This window comes from Halichoeres trimaculatus, unplaced genomic scaffold (assembly GCF_033239565.1).
Source record: "Halichoeres trimaculatus isolate MK-OKI-2021-1 unplaced genomic scaffold, fHalTri1.1 fHalTri1_scaffold_7, whole genome shotgun sequence".
NCBI classification, from domain to species: Eukaryota; Metazoa; Chordata; class Actinopteri; order Labriformes; family Labridae; genus Halichoeres; species Halichoeres trimaculatus.
The window spans coordinates 19660219-19678593 of NW_027437185.1; the positions used below are offsets into that span (position 1 = coordinate 19660219).

At 40.1% G+C, this 18375-nt stretch overlaps 1 protein-coding gene across 2 annotated transcripts in view; it reads right to left on the reverse strand.

The window, feature by feature from the left end:
- Nucleotides 1-8506, reverse strand: part of spock1 (SPARC (osteonectin), cwcv and kazal like domains proteoglycan 1) — a 133922-nt gene extending 125416 nt beyond the window's left edge. The window contains exons 1-2 of one of the 2 annotated variants that reach the window (XM_074674487.1): nt 8335-8506; nt 7698-7832 (exon numbers count right to left, since the gene is read on the reverse strand). In XM_074674487.1, coding sequence (XP_074530588.1) covers nt 7698-7832 — 135 coding nt within the window. In that variant the 5' untranslated portion in view covers nt 8335-8506. Of the gene's footprint in view, nt 1-7697; nt 7836-8334 lie in introns of both variants that reach the window. The other variant, XM_074674486.1, reaches the window with a different exon arrangement.
- Nucleotides 8507-18375: the final 9869 nt, after the last annotated feature.

An 18375-nucleotide genomic window follows, 5' to 3' on the forward strand; every position in this document is an offset into this window, starting at 1 on the left:
GAGGTCCATGTCGTTACTTTTTAGCTCACACCTGAAAACCAGCACGTCGTCCTCACCTCTTTCTCCTCATCTTATGGGGAAACATCAGGCCTTGCACCAGTTAGCATTGACATGCTACAGGCTGCTAATCGGTGAGTTCACATGTAAACAATGCAGCCATGGTTACATGTAGGATCTCCAGACAAACACAGGAGAAAAAGTAGTAAAAATATCACCGAAGCCACAAAAAGTTTGGTGTCCATGACCAACAAATGAGCCATACAAAGTAATGATCCACTCCAAATACAAAGATTATGAAAAAGAGACAAAAAAATTACAAAAAACAGACAAAGAAGAGAGAGCTGCTGCAAAAAGGCAGCCATAGCCAACAGGGCGGCGCCTAGCAAGTGTGTGTGGCAGTGAGGGGCTATACTTAGCAGCTGAAATGTTTATTAGTGTCGGAACACTTCACAAAAAAGGTCCTTGCATTCACTAAACTTTCACATACATGGACTCAGCATGAGAGTATGTAGGTCTGCATGTCTAAAAAGCTTCTGTGTAAATCACTATAGTTACATATTCATGCTCCACAGCTCAGCCCTTACCACATTTGGACTGGCTGCTATGATCTTTTGTTTTGCTGCTACTGTGTCGAGCAGTGTTCCAGCTGGGCCGCTCGTTTTCACTTTTGTCCCGAGCAGATAATACTTTGATGTAGCAAAACAGCGCGAGGCAGTCACGGGCTTACAACAAAGATGACCCTGCCTGAAACAGGAACACAGTTGGAGTGAGTGCTGCATACAAATGTGTGTCAACTCACTGCGGCGATACGATTTGCATAAAAGCTCATGAAAACTACGATGATGATTTTTGTAACCTTAGGAAAATTGAAAGACTGCTGGCACAAATTGTAGCGACAAGAGTTTTGGAGGAAGAGCACCAAAGATGTTTGCTTAAATTTGGGGATTAGGAAACTGTGAAATTGGTCAAACACCTGTGGATCTACTCTGACAAGCTCAGAAAGCTGCTAACATTCGTATAGGAAAGTGAAAACAAAGACACTGTGCAGCCAAAACAAACATTGAACTGTGCATCTTCCACAGAAGATGTAATCACATTTTGTAACAAACAAATAGCTGTTGCTGAATGTATCTCTGAAGCTGTTGTGTTGACATGTACAGCAGGAAAGTGAGCTTTTGTTTCCTAAAGCTATTAACATTCCAGGAATTTTGAATCAAGCACAGACACACAGAGTTTCAACAGAAGGACGTTTTTGAAGGGACAAAATGTAATCGCAACAAGGGACATTTTTATTCCTACTGCACATCCCCGATCAACACAAGAGGACCAGACCAGAGCCGTCCCTGCCAACATCGCTCATGCCTTTCAGAATATTACAGTCCAGCCATTTGTATAAAGACAAGGCTACAGAATAAACAAAATTCTAATTTCCGTATGTTTTCAAAATAAACCCCCTGAACTTTGACTGTCCAACTTTTGCATCAGCTCTCCAGCCGACAAATGGACGCTCATACATTATGCAGGAGGGAGCAAGTGGCTCATCAGGGATGCAGAGAGAAACATGGCTGCCGGGGGAAGAACAGCAGGGGGGAGGAGCCGAGGGTGAGGGCTGGGGGGATATATATAGAGAGATTGAGAGACAGAGGAAGGGCCATGGTTGAGGAAGCACAGGGTCATTCACTGCTCTAGAGACAGAGGCAGAAAATGAGAGAAAGAGGAAATCCTGGGAGAAAAATGTGGAGTTCATGACTCAATGAGAACTAGGAGAAGGGGGGGATTTATTGAGTGACATGTTAGATTGTTACACTTAAGTTTAAGACAGAAGGGCTGACAAACAACGCAGAAAAAATGGCGGACAAATGGTTTTCAATCTGCATAATATCGTGACAAGGGGTGACACTTATTAAATGATGTCACCCACTGGTTTCAAAAGAGGCGTACTAAAGGACATTGATGATGGTTGCCATATTGGAACAACAAACTCCACTTTCCTTTAAATCAGTCTTGAAAGTAGCAAAGAGGTGGAGCTGAGGTGGGGCTTAAGCCTCTTGGCAAACTGTTTCGCTGCCCCCTCCTGTCAGTCAATGCAGCCATCCTCATAAATTCCCAAACATTTGATCCAAACTTCCAGCCCATCAAAATGGACGCTTTGGATTCTGAGTTACTGAGTGCAAAAACCCTTTCTGGATCAGGCTGTAAACATGAATATTTATGCTGTAAACTGGCACTTTAATATAGAATATAACAGGTTTGCCTTGGCTTTTAGAGCAGTTTGAAGAGGACACTGAGGGTGTTGCAGTTTTTTTTTTTTTTTTGCACTGAATTACTGGCTTCATTTTTCAGCAAAAAGGGAAAGTGCTGGGGAGGATCACGCAGTTTACTTGGTAATACATTAATTCAAAGGGATACAGGAAGAAGAGCCCTTTAAAAAGCATCTGTTTTTATTTTCAACCCAAACGGTAATTAATCAGACAAAATTGCTTTTTAAAAAAAATAAACCATCATAACTTTTATCTAAAATTTGGAACACAAAAACTATTAGTAAAAGGTTTTTGTCTTACTCAAAGCAGACATAACCATAATTATTAATAATGATCAGTTGGATTTGTGTGAAACAACTTTTAAACTGATGCATTTAAACAGGAAAAATCTATATCTTCAGGCACATGTCCTGCTCTAGGTCCTTTGTTTTAGCCATTTTTGTCTCAGAAGAACTTTCAAATGAAGCATGGCAACAAAAGCTGTGTCTCAAAGTAATACTCCGAGATGGAACAAGTTGGGTCCTATCACAAGGTTTGGGGCAGAAATTACCCCTACAGCAGTGTTTTTGTGCAGCAGAAGCCCAGGGCTCACGCACCAAACACCCCCTCCCTGCTCCTCTGCCGGTTTCCTCTGCACACAGAAGGGGCCATTTTTTACTTGACCAAAAACACAAATAAACGGACTCCCACCGAAAAAATCTGATATCGGTCTGCATTCACGCTCTATTTAGAGAATTTTCAGCACGTTACTCTCACACAACAACACCGCTAAATAAGGCTCTAGTTCTCATCGTGCCCCTGATCAGTGAGGAACATAAGGTTAGCCGGGTGTCATTGTGTTGAAGCACACAAGAACTGGACACCCAGGAACCGGAAAAAGACTCTGTGGTCAGTTGAGTCCAGTTTACTGCTTTATTTTCCTCCTGTTAATGTGAAGGTACGAAGAAGGCCCGGCGAAGCATTATCTCCAGCATGTACAGTACCTACTGTCGAGCATGGTGGAGGCAGTAGCAGGGTTTGGGGATACATGAGTGCAGCTGGTGTTGGTTATCCTACTGTCCGTGATGGCACAATGAACTCTGACAGGTACTGTGCCATTCTCAAAACCAATATGCTCAACATGCTCCCTTCTGCACATCAAAACTGGACATTTAAGCGAGATAATGCCCCAGGGGTGCAGGAGCACAGGATCCAGGTTTTACAGTGGGCAGCTAAATCCCCAGACATGAGCCACATTGAAAACTTGTGGTGGAATATCAAAAAGTCTGTTTCAAAGTGTAAACCAAAGAATTTAGAAGAATTAAAAGCAGTTATTCAAGAACAATGAGACATGATTACTGCTCAACAGTGTTAAAGGCTCATGGGGAACATGCCAGCCAGGATTAGAGCTCCATTGTGTGCTAATGGCAGGACTGCTAAATCTTAATTTGATGATGTGATGGTTTATTAATTTTTTGTTCAGTTTTACTTTTTCTACTGTTATTTTTCTACTTTGATGTGAACTATTAAAACTGTAAAGACTTAAGTTTTGTTGTAAACAATACACAAAATAATGTTATTTGTATTTGTCTGTCTCATGCAGCCACACCTTTTGAAACACAAAATAGATTCTTCTCCACATATTCAATGATAATATTTGTGATTATGTAAAACTTCAAGGCTATCCGAAACTTTTTTTTCCCACTGCTGTCCTTAACCATGATGTTTACCCTGCAGAAGTTCCTCAAGCGTCCACTTGAGGCTGGCTCCAGGAACCAACTGCCAGAGACATGCTCGTCATCAATCTCACCTTCCCTGGAGCTGAATTAGAGTTTTGCAATCAGTGTAATGACGCATGCCATCAACTATTCAACTCTTCATCAATGCATGTCATAGCGCTACATCATCAACTGGCGTCATCAAATGGATTGATGAGGAAACCCAAAAAGAGCCTCAGAGAATTAAAAAATGAGTAGAAGGAAAAGAAGTGTGTTTTGGTTTGGGAAATTTTAATGTGAAGTGAATACAGTTGATGAAGAGTAAGCTGAAGTACACCGGATGCATCAGTAGCCCGTCTCCGCTCTGTCACAGCAACGGTGCAGATAAGTTTCCATTCAAGTCAATCGGTCGACTTACACTGGATCTGTCCCCTTTCAGTCTGTTCATATTATCAGTTCATATTTAGCTTGACTACGACGACAAATAGACATAATGAGCAGAGCCAGACCAGGAGTCAACAGGTTTGAGGTTTTACAGCCCAACATGAATGAAGAAAGACTTATCAATACAGTGATAAGCTGTCTGTTTGTCATGCAGTGCATCAGACTTAACACGCACTCGGTGTGAGATGGCAAACGCAAACAACAAGCAACCGAACAGAGTCAGACTGCAGACGTATCTGGTGTATTTCAGGCGTAAGACAGATGTTGTTTCAACTCGTAATCTGATTTGCCTGTGTGTAGATGTGAGTTGATGCATCTTTGAAGTTGTAGGATTTAAGTCCCACATCTTCAAATTCTACGAGTCTGATATTGTTTTCTATTCGATCACTGATACGTCACAAATGTAAACTCTCATTTGATCAGACAAATAATCACATAATGAGCACAACTAAAGTTCTTTAAAGTGATACTCTGGGATGGAACAAGTTGGGTCCTATCACAAGGTTTAGGGCAGAAATTACCCCTACAGCAGTGTTTTTGAGCAGCAGAAGCCCAGGGCGCTCACACCAAACACCCCCTCCCTGCTCCTCTGCCGCTTTCCTCTGCACTCAGACGGGGCAAATTTTTACTTGACCAAAAACACAAATAAACGGACTCCCACTGAAAAAATCTGATATCGGTCTGCATTCACGCTTTATTTAGAGAATTTTCAGCGCGTCACTCTCACACAAAAACACCGCTAAATAAGGCTCTAGTTCTCATCGTGTCTCTTCGTCCTGGCAGACAACCTGTGTTTGTTTATATCTGGCACGCCTCGCGTGCGGACTGATACACTAAGCGGCGAGCGCCTGGTAGCCAGCTGTGGCTCTGCAGCGGAGGTAGCGCCGTTTTACGACACGATGAGAACTAGAGCCTTATTTAGCTGTGTTTTTGTGTGAAAGAAACATGCTGAAAATTCTCTTAACAAAGCGTGAATGCAGACCGATATCAGATTTTTTCGGTGGGAGTCCGTTTATTTGTGTTTTTGGTCAAGTTTGGTGCGAGCGCCCTGGGCTTCTGCTGCACAAAATCACGGCTGTGGGTAATTTCTGCCATAAACCTTGTGATAGGACCCAACTTGTTCCATCTCGGAGTATCACTTTAAGGTTAGCTTTTCCTTAACTACTGCAATTGGGTTGGTGGTGTTTTAAGGTTTAAAATCATCATACAGGATCACAGTGTCCTAATCTGAAGTCTTGCTGTCTGTGGATTTTACTGTTTTGGTCCCATACTGAAGGAACAACTTATACAAAACAAAGAGGAAAGGAAACATGGTGGGACAAGAGACAGCCACTGTTGCAAGAGACAAACTATGACCAGAAGGTTTCCCTATGTGATAGGGCAGGCAATACACTCACACACAGACACACAAAAACACTCTTACACACACAACAACAGCTCCAGCATTCAGTTGGTAGCATTGCTTGAAATATTAAACATAAATGTCACAGCCTCTCCTCCTATCTATTGCTCCTCGTCTTCTCTCCTCCTCCCTCCTCTGTCAGCTTCCTGTTAATGAGTTTCATTTGCACAGGAGACCGCACCAAGGAGTAAACACACACAAAGACACACACACACACAAACACACACACACACACACTGCAGGTAGTAGAGCTCTGCCTGAGCGCGTCCAGGCATGACTTACTAGCCCCCACATCACTGCTCCAGTGCTGTACGGGGACAAGAAGCGCTAATAAGGCCAAAGTTAGCTTACTGTCTGCTGAAGCCTCTGGAGACTGTGTTAGCAGGCAGCAAAAGACGCCATACTGTAGAAAACCCATTAAGTGACGACTACAAACCACACAGTCAGGGTGGTAAGACTGAGGAACATGTTGACGTTACACAGCCAGAGCTCAAGCTAGGAGTACTATTTCACTGATTAAGATTTTCTGAGATGCTTGTGCTATTTCCTTTTCTTTTACACTTAAAAAAAGACACGTTGACATTTCCGAGTGTAAAGAGAGCTGGAGAGGTTTCATAACAACATAGGAGGCAACAGAAAAGAGCAGACAGACGTCATGCCCTCCCAAACAATCAAAGCCTGTTATATATGCTTCTGACATGTAGGAGACTGAGGATAAACAGCCAAGCACTGGTATTCCTCTTTTAAGTAGCTTTAAGCTGTGTAAATTGATGTCTGGTGGTTTCAGTTTCCCTCCAAATCTTTCTTTGTGATGGTAAGGGTAAAAGAAAGACATGTAAAGACAGAAGCGCAGACTTGTGCATGGGTATGCATGCAACTACTCTGACTTGAAAGCACATACAGTAAGGATGTTTTATTCATATGGAGCTATTATTGTAGCATTTTTTTGTGTGTGTAAATGCATCCACAGATATGTGAATTGATCCACAAATGTGTAAACAGCTTTGCATATGTGAAAAAAATTTACGAATGGGTGCACAAATCCACAGATGTGTGCACAAATTCTTGAATGTGAAGACTGATTTGCAAATAAATATATAGTCTTAAATGGCTGAAAATTCTAAATGTTTTTTTTTCTGCAAGACCTGAAAATACTCAAAGATCATTGAACACATTTGTGCACATATTTGTGGATTTGTTCACACATTTGTAAATATTTTACATATTTGCAAATCTGTTTACAGATTTGTGGATCAATTTACATATTTGCGGATGCATTTACACACACACACACACACACAAATAATTTTGCTACAATAATAGCACCATATATTTAGCTAACATGACAGCTTCTACACAGAGAAAATGCCTAATATCACCAGCTATTCATGACTCCAACATGGATGCTTGATGTATGTTAATAGTTATAAGTTCATTAGCTCCTGGGTAGAATATAAACACTTATAGAACTACAAACACAAAATAGAAAGATATATTGTTTAAGAAATGGAGAGCAGTTATACAGCAGGGTACACGTCTTTTTATAATGGTAAATTATGATGAACAAAAAGAAGATGGTTTTCTAATAATACTTCACTAGGTTGTAAAAACTCCACTTCACTCAGTCAAATAAAGGTTTTCATTACTCCATTTTTCAAGGAAGTTTGATGTTTTCTATCTGCTCATCTGTCAAACCAGATCCTGGACCTGCTGAGTCTCTACAAGGTGGATTATGCCTGCTGGCAAGTGCTCAACCACTCTCAAGCAGTACCAAGGGCATATATGACACCCCCACCCCGTTTTTAGTCTCTGTCTCACCCACTGAAACACAAACAATGAAGCTGATCATGATGCTCCTTTGGGCTCAATGTTGTGTCTGTCAGTGCAACTCACATCTCTGAATCTGTTCCAGGATCTGTCCTTGTTGTTCTGAGACACGGTGCTCAGCCATTTGTCGTTACTGTTACCGGAGACCGTCGTTTCTCCGCTCAGCAAGAGAGCCACGAAAGGCAGCAGGAGGATGAACATCTTCTACAAGCAAAGACAGAGAGAGAGAGAAAAAAACACACAACACATTTAGGATGTAGAGGAGAGGATGCGGGAAAGTATTCTGGGAGCAGAATGAAGTGGTTAAATCTACTTTAGAGAAGACAGAACTCTCTCATTGTGGCGCACAATGGGTCAAAATGTAAACATAGGAAAGGGAACCTAATGTTTATGACTGAAGGAGGTAGAGGGTGCTCATTTGATCAGACTAATCGGATTATAAACATTGGAGAGTTGTCACCGCAGCAGATGGGGCACCGCGAAAACGATTAGCCCGCGAGCTTCCCCTCCGCTAATTTAAAAAGCAATTAGCGGCGTCAACACAACTGTCGCCCCCACTGAGCTTTGTCTCGGCTTTCCTTACCTTTCTTCTCTATCCTCAGCTTCGTACAACTCGACAAAATAAGCCTCAGCGGACTTTTATTTCCAGTTTATTGTTTCTTTTGGTGAAGGAAAAGCCCCCACTTGCTGGTTGTTCACCTACCTGGGAGAGTTTGTTGGTGTCCAATTCCGATTCCCGGGGGAAAATAAGTCCACAGCCCCGGGTACTCCGGTGGTAACCCGACTGCTAGTAGGATTGACGGTTAAAAGAGGGGGAGCTGCGAGCACGAGTGGACCGGCAGCTTTCTCCTCCTCCTCCTCCTCCTCCTGCTCGGTCACCAGACACCGCCTCCCTCTCTCTCTCTCCGTGTCATTGATTTCCAGCGGGGAGGGGGCGGGCGTGTGTATTTTTTTTTATACATTCACACACCAGAACCCAAGCGGGATTTAGGCGCCGTGTCCAACCGCTGTTCCGGATGTACAAACACAGATTTCATTTTAGTCACGCGCCTCTGTAGAGAAATCCGAGCTCGTGTCCACCATAACAAATACAATTAAGACGTATAAGGCATAAAAAGAGGGCTGTATCTGTTCCTGATTGGCTTGTTCAGCTGGGTCTTTTCAGCACCATGGACAGAGGCAGGCCACATTAAACCATTCCTCTTTATGATCAAACAGAAATGGGCCACATAACTGGGACGTTCATTTGAAGAGGGAAATAAAACTGCGTTAAATATTTAATCTGCGACTCTCTACTCTTTCTCTCTTTGGGCGTTCGCTTTGCCAACACTGTTGTTTTTCTTTTCTTCATCTTGCATAATGTGCGTTTGTTTGTGTGGAGTTCAGCTGAAAGATTATTTGGTGCACGTTCTGTACAACAGTTAGTCTGTTTAAGAGTTAACTTTCTGGTACAGAAAATACTTTAACTTGGGTTCAGTTTCTTTTCTACCTCACTTTTTCACAATAGTTTTCTTATCATGCTGTTTCAGCCAATGATACATTTCTCATTTATGTTATTTGCAGAAAAAAATATTATCAGGATTAACTTGGATGGGAACAGAAGTCAAAAGAAGTATTCTTGCTGCAAATCTGTATTCAGCTCATTTTCCCCCTTCAACCACAGAAACATTGTATTGTACAGAACTATAATGTACTTCGCTATTTTAACAAGCCTGGATTATTGTGTCAACTGAAGTTCAGTGCTGTCTGCAAATGCTTTTTTTTTCTTAAATTAAACAGGTTTGGTCTCATCCAGTGACCCAGTGTCTGTCTATGTTTGCAGTGCCTTTAAAAATATTCATATCTGTATTGTTCTTGCAAGTCTGGGAAGTTAAATTAAGGGCTGATCAAGGCGCTGGAATTCTGCAAAGTTTAAAAAAAACAAACGAACAAAAAAAAAGGAACTGCTACTCTCTCACTCCCCTGGTCATCCTCCAATAGTTGTAAACAATAATGGTATCTTAAAAAGTGTGCATAACATACCAGTGCTTATTATTTATAGGTCATAAATGTCGCAGCTGTTTGGGTGTAAATGAATGTGATGCATGAAGGCACAAATACATAAACTGTTTAATCATACTGACTACAATGAATTCATGAAAAGCCAAATTCTTTGTGAGATTACTTCTTCTTAGATAGCTACTTCAATGATTTTCCGTTATGGTGACAACTGATAATTTTGAGTGAATTTTTATTAAATCAAACATCTTAAAATATACATTAACAATATAATAATATCTACCTAAGCACAAACTGTATTCGAATAATGTCTCCCGACATCTTTGCCTGTTTTCAGCTCATACCGCTGTCCTGCCATAGGAGACTGCCATCAGTGCAAAACTGAAGTCTTCTTCTTACTGTTGTTGAAACACTTAATCAGACTTGGAAAAGAGGTAAAAAGCACAAAAAGTTCGGAGAAAGATAAAACTCACATTGAAAAGCCATGGCATACACCAGCTTGTGTTGAGATGTTTTATGTTAGGATAGCTGCTTACATTAAACTTTAAAATTATATTTTACTTTAGGTTAATAGGAACAATCACACTATCGGAGTTTACAAGTAATGGCATGTGATTAAGTTCTGACTTCCATTAACCTCCATAATGAGTTTAAAAAAAAAGAAAAAAAACAGCAGTTGTTGCATGTGCTTTACTGTTTTCTCAGTTGTACACAGACTGTTTCCTAAGGTTTGTTATGTATGATATTGTCCGGTCGCACCATACATTCAACACATTAAAATACCTGAAGTGTGTTTGTACAGTATGTGCAATTACATGTAACTCAAAGAACTGGAAGACAGAAATCAAGTTCTGTGTTCTCCAGCTGAGTAATGAATCTTCTCTCCTTGAGTGGAGAATGGGTTTCTCATTTAGTGATGTGAAGCACTGTGTGAGCAGTGAAACAGGAAAGTCCAGTAAGCAGCTTATGAGCTGAATGGTTATGAGACACTTGATTTTGACATTTAGAAGCTCTCACTGGGCATTTATGTGCAGTATATGTTAAATGTTATGTAGCTTGTGTTAAATGGCAGCCCTGACATTTGCAGGGGAGCTGGGACACTCATCTCAGTCTTTGAATTGACATAGAGTATTTGTCCTTAAGGTGTCAGCCAAATGGCTTCTTTACACTAACATTCACATTTTGACACTGCGACAAGAACTACTGACACCAGTTCACAGTTATTTGATCGAAGGGTCTATTCAGGGTTAACAAGATATGGTGAAATTCTGGTTCTAGTCATTTGACTGTAGTTTGTGTTTTCACATTTACACTTTAGCTGGCAATTTAAAGGCATTCAGGCAAAATGAAACTTACTGAAGCTGATGATGAATAAATATTTATGATGTACCACAAAAAGACATGAAATTAAGTTTTAAGCTGGTTATGAAACAAACTAAATGAAGTATTGATGCCTCTTTGTTGGCAACAGAAACCATCAGCAAATAAAGATTATTTTTATTTCTATGTAGCTGTTTTTGATGCCCAAAATTGCTGCAGGGGTTTTAAGTGTCAAACAAGCTCTGTAACAGCATTTGAGCAGGAAAGGCATTTTTCATTCTCTCTGCAAATATCCTCTAAGTGATATGTCTGACTGCGAAAGAAAGCTTGATGAGACTTGGTTAAATTTACTTCTTACATGTGTCAAGGAGGAGGACACAAGGGTACCACTTCATCCGCAGGGGATGCCACAAACAAGACAAATCCTCACAGGGGCTTTGAAAGCAAGTTTGATGAGATTAATTAAAGAGTTAAAGAAGCAACATAGCCCACCGAAATTTTCTTGTTCTTTTCTAGACATCAGACAACACTGTTGATGTATTTTCTACCTTTGTCACTGTTATTGTGTTGTTTTATCAGCCCAGCCAGAGACACACCACTCTCTGAGTTCAAAGGATCTGACTCAGTCCCACTTCAGACAGATTTTCTCCTGATTTCCTCTCCCAGTTTGTCTCTAAATCCCAGCATCCTCTGGGGGTAAAGATGAAGGATAAGAGCAGCTGTAGGGGATCCAATTTTGAATAATGAAGATCAAAATATATGAAACAACACACGGGGGGAGCTTCGTCCCAGCCGTAAACTTAACATCATACATCCCCCACATTTCATCTGCAGATGGTGGAAGCGAAAAAGGGAGAGAAGGAAAACAAGAGTGATGTAACAAGATTACAATTTTGGGGTTGTGTGTGCGTGCGTGTGTAGAAAACTGTAGTAGAGACAAGAAGTGTGTCAGAGATGTTTAAGCAGTGGGGTTTGATAGACTGTTTCTTAATGAGCTGTGCGTCTACTGCTAAACTAGTGTATGAGAACTTTAGTTCCACTCCAGCAACTCTGGAGAAATGCTGCCTGAGAACAGACCAGGATCACAAAGCATATCAGCCTCCATGATGATATCTGCCTGAGCTGTCCCACTGTGCAAGGTGTAGAGAACTGCACGAACGGAGCATTTCCATCACACAACAGGTTTTTATTTCTACTCTGTGCTCTCAGGGGCATTTGTAAATCCAATCACGAGTACGACGTTCCACATAGGATGAAAAGAGAGACTCACTGAGCATGAAACTCACCAGCAAATAGGATAAAGAGTATAAATAACACTTCTTCCCAATTGTTTTGGTACGCTAGGTGTGTTCCCTATCAGCCTCTTATTTAGGACTTCAGTGACGGTGTATAAACTGGAATTATCATATTGAAAAAGTATATAGATACTTCTCCAAATCCAAAACCAGGGGAGCCCATTCTGAGTATTATGACTGAAGCCTCAATGAGCTTTGATGTTTCCTTTTCTTTGGGCAGTACTTCTTTGTATGCCATTATTTTCAAAGCCCAGAGAAGCCCTTTTTATTTTTTTTTTGGTTAACACTTGTGTGTGAAAAGACAAACTGACTTGATCACAGTTTTCTTTTTTGAAGTAAAATGTTTTAACCTCACCAGGGAGAAAATGAACATGCACACTGGGAAACATTTCATGAATTGATCAATAATAGACTTAAGGATTATTTCTCAACATAGGGATTGTTGGCAAGTGACAGTTTGAAAGAGTTTGACAGCCAAAGCAGTAGGAGTTTAGAGATTCAAGATCTTTATCAATGACTGATCCCAACGTTAAAGATCCAAGCGCACTGTAAATAAATGTCATACAAACATGTCAATAGCTGGGTTTCAAAGCAGTGATTCAATTTACTGAAGCTTTGCTGTGTTATTTATGTATACTGTATATGGCCTATTTAATCTTAAAAGACTCAGAAGTTGACCTTTGACTTTCAAAACGACTGAGATGGAGCTCAGTCAGGTAGCAATTAGCATGGAGATAATAAGAAGAAAGTGAAAGGTTTGTCCATCTATATCCATCCTGTCTATATGCTTTGCTAAAAAGACATGTCCATCAAGTGGAAGATAAATTTCACCAGATAAGACAGGATGAAAGAACCTCTATGATCATGAGAAAGCAACAGCAAACGCAGACTCCCAAATATAGTATGAGTCACAACATATCATGCAGATCATAATTCACCAATTGTGACAGAAATGTTTCTTAAATATTGTACAATGTAAAACATGATGATTTAGATAAAAAAGAAGCAGCAGTAATAGCTAGTACAAAGTCATTTACAATTCATACTTGAATATCAAAGAACCATAAGAAGAGAACAAATGCTGTCTTGAATTGTGTTCATCATTACAATTTTGATACAGCAGCATTGCTCATCTGTCAAATGTGACACAATGAGCTGCACTGTTAGATATCCTCTACTTTCACTTTTTAATTGGTTTTCATTTTTGCCACTTCAAGAAAAAAAAATCTTTTCAAGTGCTGGCAAGGCTTTGCAAAGCCTGTTAAGTGAGATGTACAGGAAAGCCAAGATGTCAGTGTTCACTTAAATAAATTGTCATATTTTTCCACCCAAGTGAGGCACCTGGGCATGGGTGTGTAATTAAGACTTCAGCTTTTCTTTTTTTTTTTTTTTTTTTTTTTTTTACTATTTTCCAGTATGAACTGAATATCTTGTCTTTGTCTCATACGAAAATAAAATAAACTCAAGGACATATTGTTCTGAAGGCTGAATTGTATTCAATTTCTTTCAGTGACATTAGACAAAAAATACTTTTGATGCAATTGAAGCAAACTGAATGGTACTGAATAGAATCAATTTGAACTAAATCCCAGATTTGAACAAACAGTCCCTGATTCGAGGTTCAGATCAGGACTTTAGCTGAAGGAAACATGCATACCCCTACAAAGTACAAATAAAAGTTGAAATATGCCGAATGCTATCATCAATAAATGACCATATTGACATTTTGGTCCAGATAAGGGGTTTGTTGGCCTTAAACTGAAGGATTATGCTCCTTTAGGCTGTTCTGTTTTATCCAGGCAGCACAGAAGGACTCTGTGAATCTTTGTGACGACTGAAACTTTTATTTGCATGCTTGTTATGTTGTGTAGGAGTGCTGCTTATTTTTTATGTGTTTGCTGATTTTATGCACCTGTGGGAGCTCTAAAAGTATACAAATCAAGGCTGCGCAGCAGGGCTGACAGGTCAAAAAGAGGGAGGGAATCCAGGTTATAAAACAACAGGATTAGGAGTAGGATAGAGGTTACCTACAGGTATGACTTTTCATAAGGAGAGAGTCACAGCTATAGAATAATCATCAGAAAAGAAGGATCTATCATTAGCTGACAGAAACTTGGTTAATGGGTATTTAGTGACGAATGAATAGTTTGTATGTCAGAAGCAGAAAAAGGCTGATTGGTATTAAACTAATCAAATCCTGGGGAAAAGAAAGGGTCTGCAGGTTGGTCAGTTATGTTACAAAGTTCTGAAGTTTAGTTATAGTTCAGCACTGAGCTCTGCAGACTCCAGATCTTATTATTGTCTTGATAAATAACCTTGCAGTTTACAAGATACAGACTGACAATGTTGGAAGAGGAGCTGTCCATGGTGCTGAAAGGTGCCAGTTTTGTCGTGCTTGAAATTAAGAATGCTTTATTGCTGCTTTACAATGTGCAGCAAATCTAGAAAAGCTTACCCAAAGTGGATCCAGGTATCTCTGACAGTAAAACACAGAATTAAAACAAAAAAAGGAAAACAAAATTGTTTAAACTTGACAGAGGGAGAAAAGTCTGTATGAAAGTATGACATCATCTATTCCTCTGACAAGACAAGCTAGATGCAGACAGCGAGGCAGACAGTGAGGTTATGGCCAAGGACAGGGAAGCTAGTTGTGAATAGGTAAAGATGATTAAAAGACCTGATAAGTACAACAAACCAGGCAGGCGAGAAACATTAACAGCACTACACTCAGCTGGTCTCTTGAGTATCCTAAGATTCTCCAGAGGATGCAGACATGGAGAAAATGGTTTGGTGTTATAAGGCAGCAATGACACAGAGAGGTTATCTTCTTACAGCAGCCCACTGTTTGAGAGCCTACAACAGAAAGAGAGATGCACTGCAATGCAGCATCGCATCGAGAAAAAAAAATGCCGGGCCTCCCTCTTGTGTAGCAGAGGAGAGGCAACAAGAAAGGTGACAGAGGCTTCAGGACGAGGGCAGTTAAAGAAGAGGAATGCTCAGGAGGAGATTCTCTCTGGGGACCTGGACCGAGAAAACAACAGCACCCCAGGGTGGGACGGTTGACACTGTGTCAGAGCTATTATCTGCAGTGAAGCAGAACAGCTCCCCTCTTTACCTTCAGCACAAATTACAATCTTTGTGTGCTATTTTCTCCTATTAGGAAGTTTATTATTGGTTTCTTTTACTTTCATTTTCCTGAATGATTAAACTTTAATGAGTTGAATTGATTCTCTAAACTGTGCCTCAAAGAAAGTAATACAGAAACAAAAAAAGACTAATTATGGATTTGGGGGATAAAAAAACCCTACAAATTTGCGTTTTTTTCCCATGCAAGTTGAAATAAAACTTGCTGACTTTTTACTACCAGTCATTGTGGTAAAGGTGCTGAAAAGGCTGTCTGTTATACTTAGATGCTGACTGAGCAACCAGAGACTCTATAAGCCTTCTAAAATGAACCAGGTATGTGGTGAGTGAACACAGTCTGAATCAGCACAGAACATAAAGGGAAATAAATTTATTTCTTTTCTTTCTTCCTTTCTTTCTTTCTTTCTTTCTTTCTTTCTTTCTTTCTTTCTTTCTTTCTTTCTTTCTTTCTTTTTTTTTAACAAAAGTTTTTGTGTGGCAGGAAGCGTCAACAGAAGCTGAACTCTAAGGTGCTGGATGCATTGTTGTTTGTGCATGTACAAACTCATGATATAGCTTTGACCATTACTGCAAACGATCAATGAGGATTACAAAACAAGGCAAAACAGGCGACCAACCTTACAAGTAGTTACTCTCCATTTATAACTAGGGTATGCTATGTGGTGCTTTGCTTTAAACATTTTAGAAATTTAAAACATCATATTCATAAACAGAAAGTGTCCACGGCAATAATGTTGAAGATAAATTTTGTGGATAGAGAAGCAGCAAAATAATAATAAATGAATTATCAATAAACACTTTATGAAACTGCAGCAGTGACTTGTGAATTGTCAATCTCTCCAGAATAATTTGTATTGACATCACCCAACAACAACAGAAAAGGGAGGTATAAAGGTAAAAGTAAGGCTTTGGGGCACTCCCGACTCCAGTCTATTAAACAAATAAGACTTTGAACAGAAAGCAAACCATTTTCATTATTCAAGCAAAGGTTGATAGTATCAACTGTACAGATGGATAAATTCATCTCCCCCTCTCAGAGACTCACCATAAAGCTCAACACTAAACAGTAACCTTCTCCTCAACCAACTGGAGACCAGTTTATCTCCATGTCAGGATAAAGGTACAACATCACGAACATGTAGAGCTCACAATGTGACTTTCATTTTACTCAAACTCCATTATGGCTTATGAGGTTGTCAGTTTGATTTGAAAACAAACAAGCGAACAACTTTTTTCAAGATAAAGTTAGAAGCATTAAAGCTTACAAAGAAAACCAAACATATTTTCCTATTTTTAATTCCATTTAGCAACTATTTGCATTTTAATGCCAGGGGAGCCAAGAGTTTCATCCCCATGTTTTCTTTAAACCCAATTAAACTGATTCTGTTTTCTTGTGCATGGTGACCTGCCAAAGGGAGAAAAAAGGCACCTTTTTGCTATTCTGTGAATCACAACTCTATTTAGATTTGGTGCTGTTGAGGAAAGATAAACACTGTTCATTAAAATGTTTCAGCCATGAGTCATCAGCTATACAGGTCAGTGTTTTTACTTTTTCTCTTTAGTTATTTTGCACAAAGACAGTTTGGACTGGCAAATGCAAAAATTTTGTTTGAGGGTTGATCCAAAATAAAGGTGTAGAGACACGCTCAGTCATACCTGCCTGGATAAGACACAGGGTCTTCTCAATCCACAGCAACAGAGAGGAAATGCTGTTAGTGACCACAGTGGTGGGTTTACGGCTGCTTCGGAGTGGGAGGAAATAGATTACCCTTATCAAGGTGTTCTCTGAGGAAAGATGCAGCGCTGAAAGCTAATTACACTCCAGCTCCGTAAAACCCACTGATCCTTTACTCTTTATTATCTCTGAACTTTGATGGCAGGTAAATGCAGAAGAAATGTTAGAAGCCGTCCTACTTCCTGAGGAGTCTCATTATGTAGTTTGTAGTTACATGTTGTGCCTACGAATTCTTCCATAGGTAAAAGAGGGAGCACCACCAAAATAATGCTCAACACATCTCTGCCAACTCCTGAGTCATATATCCATATTCTGTCAGTCTGGATTTGTCTCTTTTGCTGCTCAACAAATCACTCCACAGTCGTTTAAACATCTGACACTCAGTGGGGTCAGGCTGCCAATTATGTAGACTGTTCTTCATCTCTGTCTATCACTTCATCTCCATGTGACTTCTCTTCATTTTTCTTTCTTGTGCTGGTCAAAATAATCTGTGAAGAGTGCTCTGCACTTCATACAGAGATAGTCAATTCATGAGATGAATTCACAGCATGCCTGATCGAAAATGTATTAATATTCCAGAAGGAGGTGTTTAACATTCAACTGGCTGCTCCTCCAAGTCAAAACTCATCCTGATCCTTTAGGCAAGCCAAGTGAAATAAGAGAGGAATTAATTGGCATTTGTATACAAAACTAAATAACTGAAAAGGATTTGCATTCAGACAATTCAGCAGTCAACAACTCTCAGTATGTTTTTGAGTGCAGGAGATTGTGAAAATTGGAATGAAAATAAAATGTTGAATGTAAATCCTACTCAAAGAAATAACTGTTCATTTTCAGACTTCCCACAGTTTCCAAGAGGAGGTCTATGACAGCAGGGAGACAGAATCTGTTCCTGTAGTTTTACCATCAGGGAGGATGAATCTCCTCTCACTCAAGATGCAGGAGATGTTTGGTTTTGTTTATTCACACCTGAGCCCCGCTGCACACAGCTGAGCCACGGAGGAAATCCAGTTTCCTCTGCTGTTTACCAGCAGAAACTTCCTGTTGTGGAAAAAGTTTTGCAAATCAGTGTGTGCAGTTGAGTTTCCACACCTCATTGTTATACTTCAACCAGGTGAGAGTCACAGAAAGTAGGGCTTATTAGTGGTCCAGACACTCCTGGAGGCAAAGGAGAGAAGTAGAGTTTCCCAGGCTGAAAATGTAGGATGGATTTGTTGAAGAGCGGGATTTCTGGTTCTGATGAATCAGCTTT